At 43.1% G+C, this 14,832-nt stretch overlaps 1 protein-coding gene across 9 annotated transcripts in view; it reads right to left on the bottom strand.

Moving 5' to 3' along the window:
• The window catches only part of LOC126162229 (zinc finger CCCH domain-containing protein 13-like), a 260,877-nt gene that overhangs the window by 151,961 nt on the left and 94,084 nt on the right, over nt 1-14,832 (bottom strand). For all 9 annotated transcript variants that reach the window (XM_049918590.1, XM_049918593.1, XM_049918591.1 and 6 more), the window contains exon 6: nt 2,142-2,577. In XM_049918590.1, coding sequence (XP_049774547.1) covers nt 2,142-2,577 — 436 coding nt within the window. The remainder of the gene's footprint in view (nt 1-2,141; nt 2,578-14,832) is intronic.

Here is a 14,832-nt window from a genome sequence, read left to right as displayed (position 1 = left end):
CTTCAACACTGGTAGCATGCCGCGACAGCGTGGACGTGAACCGTATGTGCAGTTGACGGACTTTGAGCGAGGGCGTATAGTGGGCATGCGGGAGGCCGGGTGGACGTACCGCCGAATTGCTCAACACGTGGGGCGTGAGGTCTCCACAGTACATCGATGTTGTCGCCAGTGGTCGGCGGAAGGTGCACGTGCCCGTCGACCTGGGACCGGACCGCAGCGACGCACGGATGCACGCCAAGACCGTAGGATCCTACGCAGTGCCATAGGGGACCGCACCGCCACTTCCCAGCAAATTAGGGACACTGTTGCTCCTGGGGTATCGGCGAGGACCACTCGCAACCGTCTCCATGAAGCTGGGCTACGGTCCCGCACACCGTTAGCCCGTCTTCCGCTCACGCCCCAACATCGTGCAGCCCGCCTCCAGTGGTGTCGCGACAGGCGTGAATGGAGGGACGAATGGAGACGTGTCGTCTTCAGCGATGAGAGTCGCTTCTGCCTTGGTGCCAATGATGGTCGTATGCGCGTTTGGCGCTGTGCAGGTGAGCGCCACAATCAGGACTGCATACGACCAAGGCACACAGGGCCAACACCCGGCATCATGGTGTGGGGAGCGATCTCCTACACTGGCCGTACACCACTGGTGATCGTCGAGGGGACACTGAATAGTGCACGGTACATCCAAACCGTCATCGAACCCATCGTTCTACCATTCCTAGACCAGCAAGGGAACTTGCTGTTCCAACAGGACAATGCACGTCCGCATGTATCCCGTGCCACCCAACGTGCTCTAGAAGGTGTAAGTCAACTACCCTGGCCAGCAAGATCTTCGGATCCGTCCCCCATTGAGCATGTTTGGGACTGGATGAAGCGTCGTCTCACGCGGTCTGCACGTCCAGCACGAACGCTGGTCCAACTGAGGCGCCAGGTGGAAATGGCATGGCAAGCCGTTCCACAGGACTACATCCAGCATCTCTACGATCGTCTCCATGGGAGAATAGCAGCCTGCATTGCTGCGAAAGGTGGATGTACACTGTACTAGTGCCGACATTGTGCATGCTCTGTTGCCTGTGTCTATGTGCCTGTGGTTCTGTCAGTGTGATCATGTGATGTATCTGACCCCAGGAATGTGTCAATAAAGTTTCCCCTTCCTGGGACAATGAATTCATGGTGTTCTTATTTCAATTTCCAGGAGTGTATTTTATTGCTGCAGTATCATTCTCCAGTAGCAGGATACAACAACATTCTTTGCTAGAGAATCAATTCTGCAGTCAAAACTACAAAAATGTAACTGAAAGCTAAAACAATGAAAAATTCCCGGAATTCCGAAAAATTCCCGGGTTTTTCCCGGTTTTCTCCCGAATGAAAAAATTCCCGGGTTTTTTCCGGAATTCCCGGTTGTCCCGGGTCGTATACACCATGTATTAGTCACCTAGTACTGGTGCTCCTGGTAACTAATGAACCCCTCACTCCTGTGTGTCTGAACAGAATTCTGCTGATGGGGCAGCCATGTGACTACTCTTGGGCAAATGGGAGAAATCAGACTGCCAGTCTCCACATATGCCCTCTGCCTGTCCAATGTGAACCAGTCACAAATAATTAACTACAATGAGCTCATTTCTTAAAACTTTCCAATCAAACTGACAAGTCTGCTACCTGGGACAAAATTACCACAAATTAAAGTTAGTTCACAAATAGAGGTCATCACCAGAAGTTTTTTTCTAAATAAAGGAAGGTGTTATGTTTATGCCAAGTAGAAAATACCTGACATCATTTCTGGGCACACAGTGTATAACATCACAAAATAACATAACAAAATGTTGACATAATATGAAACACCTATTTGTCAGATAAAGAGTGTAGTATTCAATTTTAGCACTACCCTACGTCTTAGTTAATGGCTGTGTTGCAATCAAATACGTCGCACCAATTAAGGATTTACTTCATGACTTGCTGGAGCCTTCCTCAAAATTCAACAGGAAATAACCATAAATCATTTACGGTTGTCTTAGTAAAAAAAACAAAATGTACATCACACAGATTAATTTATTCAAACATAATTTTAATAAAATCATCTGTAATAAGTCTATAAAGGAGATTCAAAGCCAAATGTGTTCATTCATAATGCCTCACATACACAGTACCTGTAATTTTTATCCTTTGAATTTCCTAAATCAGGAGAGTCCTTCTTCCTGGTATCTTTAGAAGGCCTCGGTGACCTCCTTGGGGAGCGAGATAAATGTTCTTTCCCTTTCGCTTTCGGAGATCGACTTCTGCCTCGATCTCTTTCCCTCTCTCGTTCCTTCTCTTTCTCACGTTCACGCTCCTTTTCCTTTTCCCTTTCTCGTTCTCGTTCACGTTCACGCTCTTTTTCCCTTTCCTTTTCTTTTTCTCTTTCACGTTCTCTTTCTTTCTCTCTTTCTCTCTCTTTTTCCTTTTCTTTTTCTTTCTCACGTTCTTTCTCTCTGTCTCTCTCCCTGTCTCTTGCTTGTGATCGTGGAGAGCTGCTCCTGTTACGTTTATCTTTTCGATCAGATGACAAAGATCTATTTGGGCGAGGTGACAGGTTATGCTTTACACCTGAAATGAAAATGTATGCAATTTGTTTAGAAAGTAAAAATGAATAAAATGGAAACAAACTAATTTAGTATTACAGACTAGGTGACCTTCAGAGATAAGTAAATGATGCCATAATTTTGAAAATAAATACTGGAAAATACTTTTTATAAATAGTAAAATAAAAATAAAAATTTTTTTGTATTATCAGTTCATTAGATACAAATAATACTATCAATCACACTATCCTTCAGAGCATTAAAACCTTTCTTATCTATTGCAGTGACTCTAATTATCAATCCCAGATATCCACATCGCATGTGAGACATAACATAAATGATTTATTTGCTTTTTTTCTAATTAGGACAATGATATACTGACAAATCAAATCTAAATATGTCATCAGCATTAATTTGTCCCATAATCTCTGGAAATACACTCCTGGAAATGGAAAAAAGAACACATTGACACTGGTGTGTCAGACCCACCATATTTGCTCCGGACACTGCGAGAGGGCTGTACAAGCAATGATCACACGCACGGCACAGCGGACACACCAGGAACCGCGGTGTTGGCCGTCGAATGGCGCTAGCTGCGCAGCATTTGTGCACCGCCGCCGTCAGTGTCAGCCAGTTTGCCGTGGCATACGGAGCTCCATCGCAGTCTTTAACACTGGTAGCATGCCGCGACAGCATGGACGTGAACCGTATGTGCAGTTGACGGACTTTGAGCGAGGGCGTATAGTGGGCATGCGGGAGGCCGGGTGGACGTACCGCCGAATTGCTCAACACGTGGGGCGTGAGGTCTCCACAGTACATCGATGTTGTCGCCAGTGGTCGGCGGAAGGTGCATGTGCCCGTCGACCTGGGACCGGACCGCAGCGACGCACGGATACACGCCAAGACCGTAGGATCCTACGCAGTGCCGTAGGGGACCGCACCGCCACTTCCCAGCAAATTAGGGACACTGTTGCTCCTGGGGTATCGGCGAGGACCATTCGCAACCGTCTCCATGAAGCTGGGCTACGGTCCCGCACACCGTTAGCCCGTCTTCCGCTCACGCCCCAACATCGTGCAGCCCGCCTCCAGTGGTGTCGCGACAGGCGTGAATGGAGGGACGAATGGAGACGTGTCGTCTTCAGCGATGAGAGTTGCTTCTGCCTTGGTGCCAATGATGGTCGTATGCGTGTTTGGCGCCGTGCAGGTGAGCGCCACAATCAGGACTGCATACGACCAAGGCACACAGGGCCAACACCCGGCATCATGGTGTGGGGAGCGATCTCCTACACTGGCCGTACACCACTGGTGATCGTCGAGGGGACACTGAATAGTGCACGGTACATCCAAACCGTCATCGAACCCATCATTCTACCATTCCTAGACCGGCAAGGGAACTTGCTGTTCCAACAGGACAATGCACGTCCGCATGTATCCCGTGCCACCCAACGTGCTCTAGAAGGTGTAAGTCAACTACCCTGGCCAGCAAGATCTCCGGATCTGTCCCCCATTGAGCATGTTTGGGACTGGATGAAGCGTCGTCTCACGCGGTCTGCACGTCCAGCACGAATGCTGGTCCAACTGAGGCGCCAGGTGGAAATGGCATGGCAAGCCGTTCCACAGGACTACATCCCGCATCTCTACGATCGTCTCCATGGGAGAATAGCAGCCTGCATTGCTGCGAAAGGTGGATATACACTGTACTAGTGCCGACATTGTGCATGCTCTGTTGCCTGTGTCTATGTGCCTGTAGTTCTGTCAGTGTGATCATGTGATGTATCTGACCCCAGGAATGTGTCAATAAAGTTTCCCCTTCCTGGGACAATGAATTCACGGTGTTCTTATTTCAATTTCCAGGAGTGTATCTATGCTGTCAGAACCATACACGAGATATATTAAGAGTTTTTTTCTAAATCCCCTTTTTTGTACAAATGGTCCATCCACTTCACACTATCTGCTCTACACCAACAAATAATATTCTGAAACCTCATACACAATCAATTAATTATAGTTGGGGATTCAAGCATCAGTTCAGACCACAACCTCAACTGAACAATTGAGAACAATACCAACAACATCAATGGGAACATTCATCAATCTACTGTGAATACTGTGGCACAAGCCTTGATTCAAGTGTTCCATCAAACATATTAATAATTAGTAAACCAGGTTTAAATGGAGACTGGTGGGAAGGAAAGAGGGGGGGGGGGGGGGGGAGTGTGACACATTCACCAATTGGTGTGGCTAATGCTCCTCTCCTCTCTCAATGGCATCACACAGTGTGCAAATCAGCAACTTAGAAGGCTAACAGTAATATCTAATTTGATCAAAGCAGTATCCATCCTATCCTAGTGATTCCTCACGATTTTGCTAGGTCATTTTTTATGGTAAATACTTCTAAAGGACAAAGTGACTTTGTTATGGGACAGCGATCTGCACATATAAAGCCACTCGGCTTCCCAGCGATGCATGACTTTGTATCTCAACAGCGAGGTGACAGCATGCACGGGGATGGCACACTGAAGTACCTGAGAATCACAACATGCCTCAATCTGTCCTTTCATTCCTCGCAATTCCCATGTGCCGAAGTACCCATCAGAAAGACACCTCCTTCCCCAGTTGTTGTAGTAGGTGGAAGGCATCCTGGATATTCTGGATGACTTTATATGCTGGGTACAAATGTTGGAGAGAGAAAAGGGTGCTCAGAAAATCTAAACAGACAAGAAATTTAGTCTGCTCCAGTGTCTGAAAAGTCGCATATAATTCTGCATCAAAGATAGTAAATTCTTGAGGCAGTCGGGCGTTGAGGACATGATCCGGAAAAAGAACAGAGCAACCAACCGAGTCCCCCTGCTTAGACCCATCCACAGAGACAGGTACATAGTTGCTTAAAAAATGCAGTAAATGAAGCAGGCAAAAAGGAATACAAATGTCTCTAAAACGAGATTGACAGGAAGCGCAAAATGGCTAACCAGCGATGCCTACAGGACAAATGAAAGGATGTAGAGGTATATAACACTTAGGGGTAAGATAGATACTGCCAATAGGAAAATTAAAGAGACCTTTGGAGAAAAGAGAAACACTTGTATGAATATCAAGAGCTCAGATGAAAACCCAGTTCTCAGGAAAGAAGGGACAGCAGAAGGGTGGAAAGAGTATATAGAGGGTTTATACAAGGGCAATGTACTTGAGGACAATATTGTGGAAATGGAAGAGGATGTAGATGAAGATGAAATGAGTGACATGATACTGCATCAAGAGTTTGACAGAGCACTGAAAGGCCTAAGTCAAAACAAGGTCCCAGGAGTAGACAACATTCCATTAGAACTACTGATAGCCTTGGGAGAGCCAGCCCTGACAAAACTCAACCATCTGGTGAGCAAGATGTATGAGACAGGCAAAATACCCTCAGACTTCAAGAAGAATATAATAATTCCAATCCCAAAGAAAGCAGGTGTTGACAGATGTGAAAATTACCAAGCAATCAGTTTAATAAATCGCGGCTGCAAAATACTAACATGAATTCTTTACAGACGAATGGAAACACCGGTAGAAGGCGAACTCGGGGAAGAGCAGTTTGGATTTCGTAGAAATGTTTAACACATGATGCAATACTGACTTATCTTAGACGATAGATTAAGGAAAAGCAAACCGACGTTTCTAGCATTTGTAAACTCATAGAAAGCTTTTGACTATGTTGACTGGAATACTCTCTTTCAAATTCTGAAGGCGGCAGGGGTAAAATACAAGGAGTGAAAGGCTATTCACAATTTGTACAGAAAGCAGATGGCAGTTATAGGAGTCAAGGGGCATAAAAAGAAAGCAGTGGTTGGGAAAGGAGTGAGACAGGGTTGTAGCCTATCCTCGATGTTATTAAATCTGTATATTGAGCAAGCAGTAAAGGAAACAAAAGAAAAATTCGGAGTAGGAATTAAAATCCATGGAGAAGAAATAAAAACTCTGAGGTTCGCCGCTGACATTGTAATTCCGTCAGAGACAGCAAAGGACCTGGAAGAGCAGTTGAACGGAATGGACAGTGTCTTGAAAGGAGGATATAAGATGAACACCAACAAAAGCAAAATGAGGATAACGGAATGTAGTTTAATTAAATCGGGTGATGCTGAGGGAATTAGATTAGGAAATGAGACACTTAAAGTAGTAAATGAGTTTTGCTATTTGGGGAGCAAAAGAACTGATAATGGTCGATGCAGAGAGCATATAAAATGTAGACTAGAAATGGTAAGGAAAGCGCTTCTGAAGAAGAGAAATTGGTAACATCGAGTAGATTTTAGTGTCAGGGAGACATTTCTGAAAGTATTTGTATGGAGTGTAGCCATGTATGGAAGTGAAACATGGACAATAAATAGTTTGGACAAGAAGAGAATAGGGACCGATGACCGTTGCAGTCTGGTCCCTTTAATCCCACAAACCAACCAACCAAGAAGAGAATAGAAGCTTTCGAAATGTGGAGTTACACAAGAATGCTGAAGATTAAATGGGTAGATCACATAACTAATGAGGTGGTGATGAATAGAATTGGGGAGAGGAGAAATTTGTGGCACAACTTGACTAGAAGAAGGGATTGGTTGGTAGGACATGTTTTGAGGCATCGAGGAATCACCAATTTAGTACTGGAGGGCAGTGAGGAGGGTAAAAATCGTAGAGGGAGACCATGAGATGAATACACTAAGCAGATTCAGAAGGATGTAGGTTGCAGTAGGTACTGGGAGATGAAGAAGCTTGCACAGGATAGAGCAGCATGGACAGCTGCATCAAAACAGTCTCTGAACTGAAGACCACAACAACAACAACAGTACTGATCATGGAAACCTCGTGTTGATGATGTCCAGTTTTATGGTACTGCCCATAGTAAAATTCCCAAGGTGAGTGAAGTTCACAGTGCAAGACCCAGTGACAACTTGTTCTTAGATACAAATACCTTCGTTATTTACAGATAAAAATTAACAGTACGTCTACATCTATCTGACTTCTCTGCAATTCACACTTAAGTGTTTGGCAGAGGCACATTCTGACTATTTCTCAGCTGTTGCACACACTGACAGCGCGTGGGAAAAATGAACACCTAAATATTTCTGTGTGAACTCTGATTTCTCTTATTTTATTAAAATAGTAATATCTCACTGCATAAATGGGAGTCAACAAAATATTTTTGCATTCCGAGAAGAAAATAGGCAACAGAAATTTCTTGAAAAGATCTCACTGCAACAAAAAATGTCTTTGTTTTAATGATGCCCTCCCCCAATTCATTCATCATATTCTAACAATCTCTCCCCTATTTCATAATAATACAAAACAAGTTGCTCTTCTCTTAACTTTTTCGATATCCTCTGCCAATCTTATCTGGTAATGTTGCCATACTGTACAGCAATAACGCAGCAGAGGACAGACAAGCAATGTGTAGGCAATCTTTGTTACATCCTCTAAGTGTTCTGCCGATAAAACAATTTTTTATTCACCTTATCCATAACATTACCTGATTATACAAGTTAAATGCTTATGACTACACACGCCTGCTAACCAGGTAGGTTCAGATCACAAAAGAGAAACATAATCAATGACTATCACAGGGGAGAAAAAAAAAAAAAAAAAAAAAAAAAAAAAAAAAAAAAAAAAAAAAAAAAAAAAAAAAAAAACATGATGGAACAATTCAATAGAACTGTGGTTAACAGGTGTAGAACACATGGGATTAAAATATTTTTAAACAGGAGGAGAAACATCTGTTTCAGAGAACAAGTTGTAACCAAGAGTTAATGTCCATTAACATAATTAATGTAAAATCCACTGATCTGATGTATAAAATCCATGCACTATGGGGAAAAAAAACCACACAAATTGCAGCAAAATTAAGCAAAAAGCAGTTCACTGTTACCAATCACTGAGTGTTTCTAAGATTTAAACCACATTCATAAGATGGCTTTATGTGGAATAACATGGTATACTTGTGTTGTGTTACAAATTTGGAGCAACCTGTGGCTCTTTCTAGTAGAGAAAAACAAAACTATTTCGGTATATGTACTACTTCAGGACATGCACTATCTAGTAGACAAAATTCTATTTCAGTACATGTATTGAAATAATGTTTTTAATTTTTCTTTATTAGACAGTCCACAGGTTATTCCACAGACATAACACAACACACAATGCCATACTGATCCACATAAATCCACTTGATAAGGAGGTTTAAATCTCCAAAATGCATTGCGGTTTGCTCCAGAACATTTGAACATATTTTTAGCTCGAATATAATAAATTTTCTTGAGATCGAGAAGCTAATTCCATGAATCAGCATGGTTTTAGAAAGCATTGCTCATGCAAAACTCAGCTTGCCCTTTCCTTACATAATATACTGAGAACAGGCAGATTCCATACTTCTAGATTCCCAGAAACCGTTTTACACAGCGCCACATTGCAGGCTGCTAAAGAAGGTACAAGCATATGGCTCAAAAGACTTGTTAAGTTATAGAACTCAGTATGGTGTCCTTGAAGTCAAGTGTTTCTCAGAGACAAGGATATCATCAGGAGTGCTCCAGGGAAGTATGATGGGATCACTATTATTCTCTGTATACATAAATGATTTGGCAGACAGGGTGGGCAGCAATCTGCAGTTGTTTCCTGATTATGCTGTGGTGTACAGAATGTGTCGATGCTGGGTAATTGTACGAGGATACAAGAGGACTCAAAAAAATTTCTAGTTGGTGTGATGAATGGCAGCTACTTCTAAGTGTAGAAAAATGTAAGTTAATGCAGATGAGTAGGAAAGCCAAACATGTAATGTTTGGATACAGCAATAATAGTGTCCTGCTTGTCACACTAAGGTCATTTAAATATCTGGGCATAATGTTGCAATGCAATATGAAATGGAACGAGTCTGTGAGAATCATAGTAGGAAAGGCAAATGATCAACTCCAGCTTATTGGGAGAATTCTAGGAAAGTTTGTTTCATGTGTAAAGGAGAATGCATATAAGAAGCTAGTGCGAACTATTCTTGAATACTGCTAGAGTGTTTGGGATACACACCAAATTGGATTAAAGGAAGAAATCGAAGCAATTCATTGGCGGGCTGTTAGGTTTGTTACTGGTAGGTTCAAACAACATGCAAGTGTTAAGGAGATGCTTCAAGAACTCAAATGGCAGTCCGTAGAGGGAAGGTCACGTTCTTTGCAAGGAACACTATTGAAGAAATTTAGAGAACCGGCATTTGAAGCTGACCACAAAACAATTCTGTTGCCTCCAACATAAAGGACCATGAAGATAAGACATGAGCAATTAGGGCTCATAGAGAGACATATAGTCATTTTTCCCTTGTTCTATTTGTGACTGGAACAGGAGAGGAAATAAATAATAGTGGTACAGGATGTCCTCTGCCATACGCTGTAAGCTGGATTGCAGAGTATGGATGGATGGATGGATGGATGGATGGATGGATGGATGTATGGATGATTTGGAGGAGGGGCCTAACAGTAAGGTTATCGGTCCCATCAGATTAGGGAAGGATGGGGAAGGAAGTCGGCCAAGCCCTTTCAAAGGAACCATCCTGGCATTTGCCTGAGCGACTTAGGGAAATCACAGAAAACAAAAATCAGGGTTGCCAGATGCAAGTTTGAACTGTCAACCTCCCGAATGTGAGTCCAACATGCTAATCACTTCGCCTCCTTGCTCAGTAAGAGTATCAATGGAGATATAGATGTACATGTAGGTGGGAACAGTAAAAGTTTTTCATTCGGTATCAATAACAGTCACAGTAAAGCCTAAACAGAAATGTTTTTATCTAGCTACACCTAATTTCTTTCAGTTGGAGGGAAGAAAGGGGTTGGGGAGGGGGACGGAGAGGGAGAGAGGGGCAGAGTGGGAGAGTGGGAGAGGGGGGCAGAGAGGGAGAGGGGGCAGAGAGGGAGAGGGGGCAGAGATGGAGAGGGGGGCTGAGAGGGGGAGAGGGGACGGAGAGGGAAAGGAGAGGGGGGACGGAGAGGGGGAGAGGGAGAGGGGGAGGGGATGGACAGGGGGCGGGGAGGGAGACTGAGAGGGGGAGGGAGAGAGAGCGGGAGGGGAGAGGGAGGACGAGGTGGAGGGGAAAGAGAGGGAGATGGGGAGGGGGAGGGGAGAGAGAGGCAGATGGAGTGGGGAGGGGATGGAGAGAGAGCGGGAGGGGAGAGGGAGTAGGGGGAGGGGAAGAGAGGGAGATGGGGAGGGGGAGGGGAAAGAGAGGGAGATGGGGAGGGGGAGGGGAAAGAGAGGGAGATGGGGAGGGGGAGGGGAGAGAGAGGGAGATGGGAGGTGGGAGGGGAGGGAGCGGGAGTGGGAGGGAGATGGGAGGGTGAGGGGAGGGAGATGGGGAGGGGGAGGGGAGTGAGATGGGGAGGGGGAGGGGAGGGAGAGGGATATGGGAAGGGGAGGGAGAGGAGGAGGGGGAGGGAGAGGAATATGGGGAGGGGGAGGGGAGGGAGATGGGGAGGGGGAAGGGAGGGAGATGGGGAGGGGGAGGGGGAAGGGAGGGAGAGGGGGAGGGAGAGGGAGAGGGGGAGGAAGAGGGACAGAGAGAGGGAGAGGGGGAGGGGGAGGGAGAGGGGGAGGGACAGGGACAGGGAGAGGGAGAGGGGGAGGGTGGGGGAGCGAGGGGGAGATGGGGATTGGGAGGGAGAGGGGTGGGGGAGGGGGAGCGAGGGGTAGGGGGGAGGGGGAGGGAGAGGGATGGGGGAGGGGGAGCGAGGGGAGAGGGGGATGGGGAGGGAGTGGGGTGGGGGAGGGGGAGGGGGAGGGGGAGGGGGAGGAGGGGAGAGGTGAGAAAGTTGACTGCATCTTATGTTTCACACATTTTGTTAACTGCTTCTGTATTCCACTTTTGTAAAGGATTCGCTACACAGAAAGCCATACAGAGTGATACAATGAATAATATAGTATTGGTATATTCTGTGAATCAACTGAATATTATCCAAAGAAACTACTGCATTTACCAGACTATAAGAATAGTTTTCTGTCAAACACATCATTTGAAAAATTCAAGGGTCATTCTACATTCTATTGTTTCTGTGGTCAATATTTTTATGTTGTGTAACAGCGTAATATGAGGGTCATCTTACACTTCCAGGTAAAGCTTTGGCAACTAAGCTTATGTACAGATTTAATTTGAAAAATTTAGAAGGGTGGAATGGGCAACTACAGCACCAGCTTGGCTGTGGACTAGGCTGAATGTGAGGAGAGGAAGGGATAGCAAATTTTATCATGCTACCAATCACAGGAACATAAGCTGTGTTCCTTGTATTTTTGTGAACACTTACCATGCTTAAACTGCAGTTTGCCCAGATCCAATTGCAGTTGGAATGGAAATGACTTTAAAATTGTACAAATACTCAACAACAGTATACATTTCTAAAGGCAACAAATTAAAACTGATAAAAATATGTTCCAATATGTTCACAAAAACACTTGAAACACGTTAACACCAATGAAACATGAGCTTCAACAACAGTGCTACAGCTCCAAAACACTGCTAATTTTAAAGCATGACAAGCACATGGTGAAGTGCAATGTCAACTCAACGTCTTATAGTTTCTGCCAATTCTGCTGTACAGAGCCAAGAGATAAAAGCCTTGTTGTCATTTAATTTGCTTAAGAAGAACTGTAAATTGTAGTAATCAATGACAATTTCAAATCACAGTTGTGACTGTGTTGAGAAATATGGATCTACATGTTTGCAACTCTTAATGGTTTCACACAAAGAATATTAAACCAATTTTAAGTTAATGGTGATTCATGAAGCAAAAGCCTCACAAACAGCTATGCAGCAGGGAGAAAATTTGGTCCTCAAAGAAGCAAATATTCATAGATGGCATCAGATGAAGAATAAATTAAAGAATGCTCATTCCACATGCCACACTTTAAGGAGACTGAAGCAGGGCATGTTTCATGAACTGAAATAGCAAGTTGTTTGGTACACACAAGAGAAACACAATGAAAGCTTCCCAATTACTTAAGCAATCAAGCTACAGAAGACGTTACAAATAAAGAGTCATTATCAAACTGAATGTGCCGTAGAATACAAAGCAAGTATGCTGGCAGGTGCAGGAGAATGATGAAAAGGGTGAGATTTACATTACAAGATAGAGCGACAATTTCCCAGTGCCTTCCCACAGCATTTGACAAAAAACTACTTACAGTATCAGTGCCATAATGTCTGTCTAAAAGTGATATGACTATTTGCTACATCATATCAGCAATGCCGATTGTACACTTGTTTACACTGATATGCATCAAATTTTACTGCTGAAAAGAAAGGAGTTGAAAGTGTTTCTATAAGATGTTTTGGCAATGAAAATCCCAGAATAAAAGTAATGCTGGCTCTATTAATAAATGGAAAGAAGCTAACCCCATTTGTGATTCTTCACACAAAAATTGTACCAAAATAAAAACTGCCTTCTAGACTTATCTTTAAATGGCAAGAAAAGGGATGGTTGATACATGACCTGATACTAGACTGGTTGAAGATTGTGTAAAACAGAATATCTGGCTGTTCCCTTAAGAGAAGGGAAATATTGGTGCTGGATTCTTTAAGGGACATCCAGGAAATTAAGGATCTGATATCAAAGAGCAACATACACCCAGTGATACTTCCTGGTGTCATGACCTCACAGAGTCAAGAAACGGTTGTTGTTGTTGTTGTTGTGAATTGACCTTTTAGGGCTCACCTGCGACAGCTTTACTGTGAGTGACTTCTTCAAGGAAATCATACCTGCACTCCAGGGGGAAAGTTAAAGACACCCTCAATATCACTGTTGAGTCAATGGATCATCACTGCCTAGAGCAGAATCTTAAAAGAACCTATAATGAAAGTATTCAAGAAGTGCTGCACATCTAATGCTATGGATTGCTCAGAAAATGACAGATAATGGGAGGAGTGAAAGAAAGGAAGAAAAGCCAGTAGGCTTTCAAATGAAGAAGAAGAAGAAAAATATGATGATGATGGTGGTGGTAATGATGATAACAGTGATGATGACAGTGATGAATATGATTAAAAACAGTGATACAACAGACAACTGGCATAGAGAATATGCAAGAAAGAAATTGGTGCACACCATTTCTTTTTGTTTATATTAAAGATCGTCTTACAATCAGGTAATTCGGTATTTTGGCATTTCCCTGAAGTGGTTTAGATAAACCCTCCAATACCAAATTGAGAAAGCATAACACAGATTTTAATACCATTCCTGACAAATTCAAGCTAATTATCTTAACCACTACACTATCTAATTCACTGAAATAATTAAAAAATACATCAGCTTTTGGCCAGTTCTAGGTGGAATCTCATTATGATCACACCAGCAAAAAATTCACATGAAAACAATTGGACACACTGATCATAGATGGTTAACAAGGAGCATCAGAAAGCACAGACAGGCAAAAAGAAAAACCATGACACTGTTTTGCGTGATTATATTTCTCAACATACAAATTTAACTTTCTTTAGCAATTACTTTGAAACACTAGAATCCTAGAAGAAACTCAACACTGCCACCAAAAAAAAGAAACAGTATGTTAGGCTGCTGTATAAGATGAAACCATAACAGAGGTGATTTTAAAAGAAAATGAGAGGCAGCTCAACCAATATTTGAAGTCAGCATGAAAAAAGACAAATAATAAAACAAATTGTTTGTTATTATACAGTCATGCTTAGAACACACACACACACACACACACACACACACACACACACACACACACACAATACAAACTGTGGCAACAATCACCGTAATTGGTTTACAACTAAAATATTGAGATCTTTTGGTTTTATTCCAAAACTGTAGGAACACAGTTTTTTATATGAAAACTTTCTGTTTCAGACAGTTCCCCATTGAACACTGTTGTGGCATTATGAGAGTAAGGGTACAATTTTCTATAAGCTTTTGCTACAGATATGAGAAGAAACCGTACAACCATGAAATTAATTTACTTTTCCCATTTGTGTATGTATTAAAAGTTACTCCATATGCTGTTTCTATGGTCAAATGCAGCAAAAATAACACACACCACAATTAAATACTGCCACTGTTTCAAAGCATAAGCTTATGAATGATGGTCAGCTTTCATCCAGTAGCTATTTTAGGTTAATGGCTGCTATAGAAGGGCAATACACATTGCAAATACTAGTTTGGATTTTGGGAATGTCATGCTACATTATATATAAGTTTTCATACAGAGACTGAATGCTCCTAACTGTTCAAATTTGTTTGTACAGGGCTATTACAAATGATTGAAGCGATTTCATAAA

Source organism: Schistocerca cancellata, chromosome 2, assembly GCF_023864275.1.
Source record: "Schistocerca cancellata isolate TAMUIC-IGC-003103 chromosome 2, iqSchCanc2.1, whole genome shotgun sequence".
NCBI classification, from domain to species: domain Eukaryota; kingdom Metazoa; phylum Arthropoda; class Insecta; order Orthoptera; family Acrididae; genus Schistocerca; species Schistocerca cancellata.
Note: the sequence above shows the minus strand (reverse complement) of the source record. Positions and strands in the feature narration are given on the sequence as shown.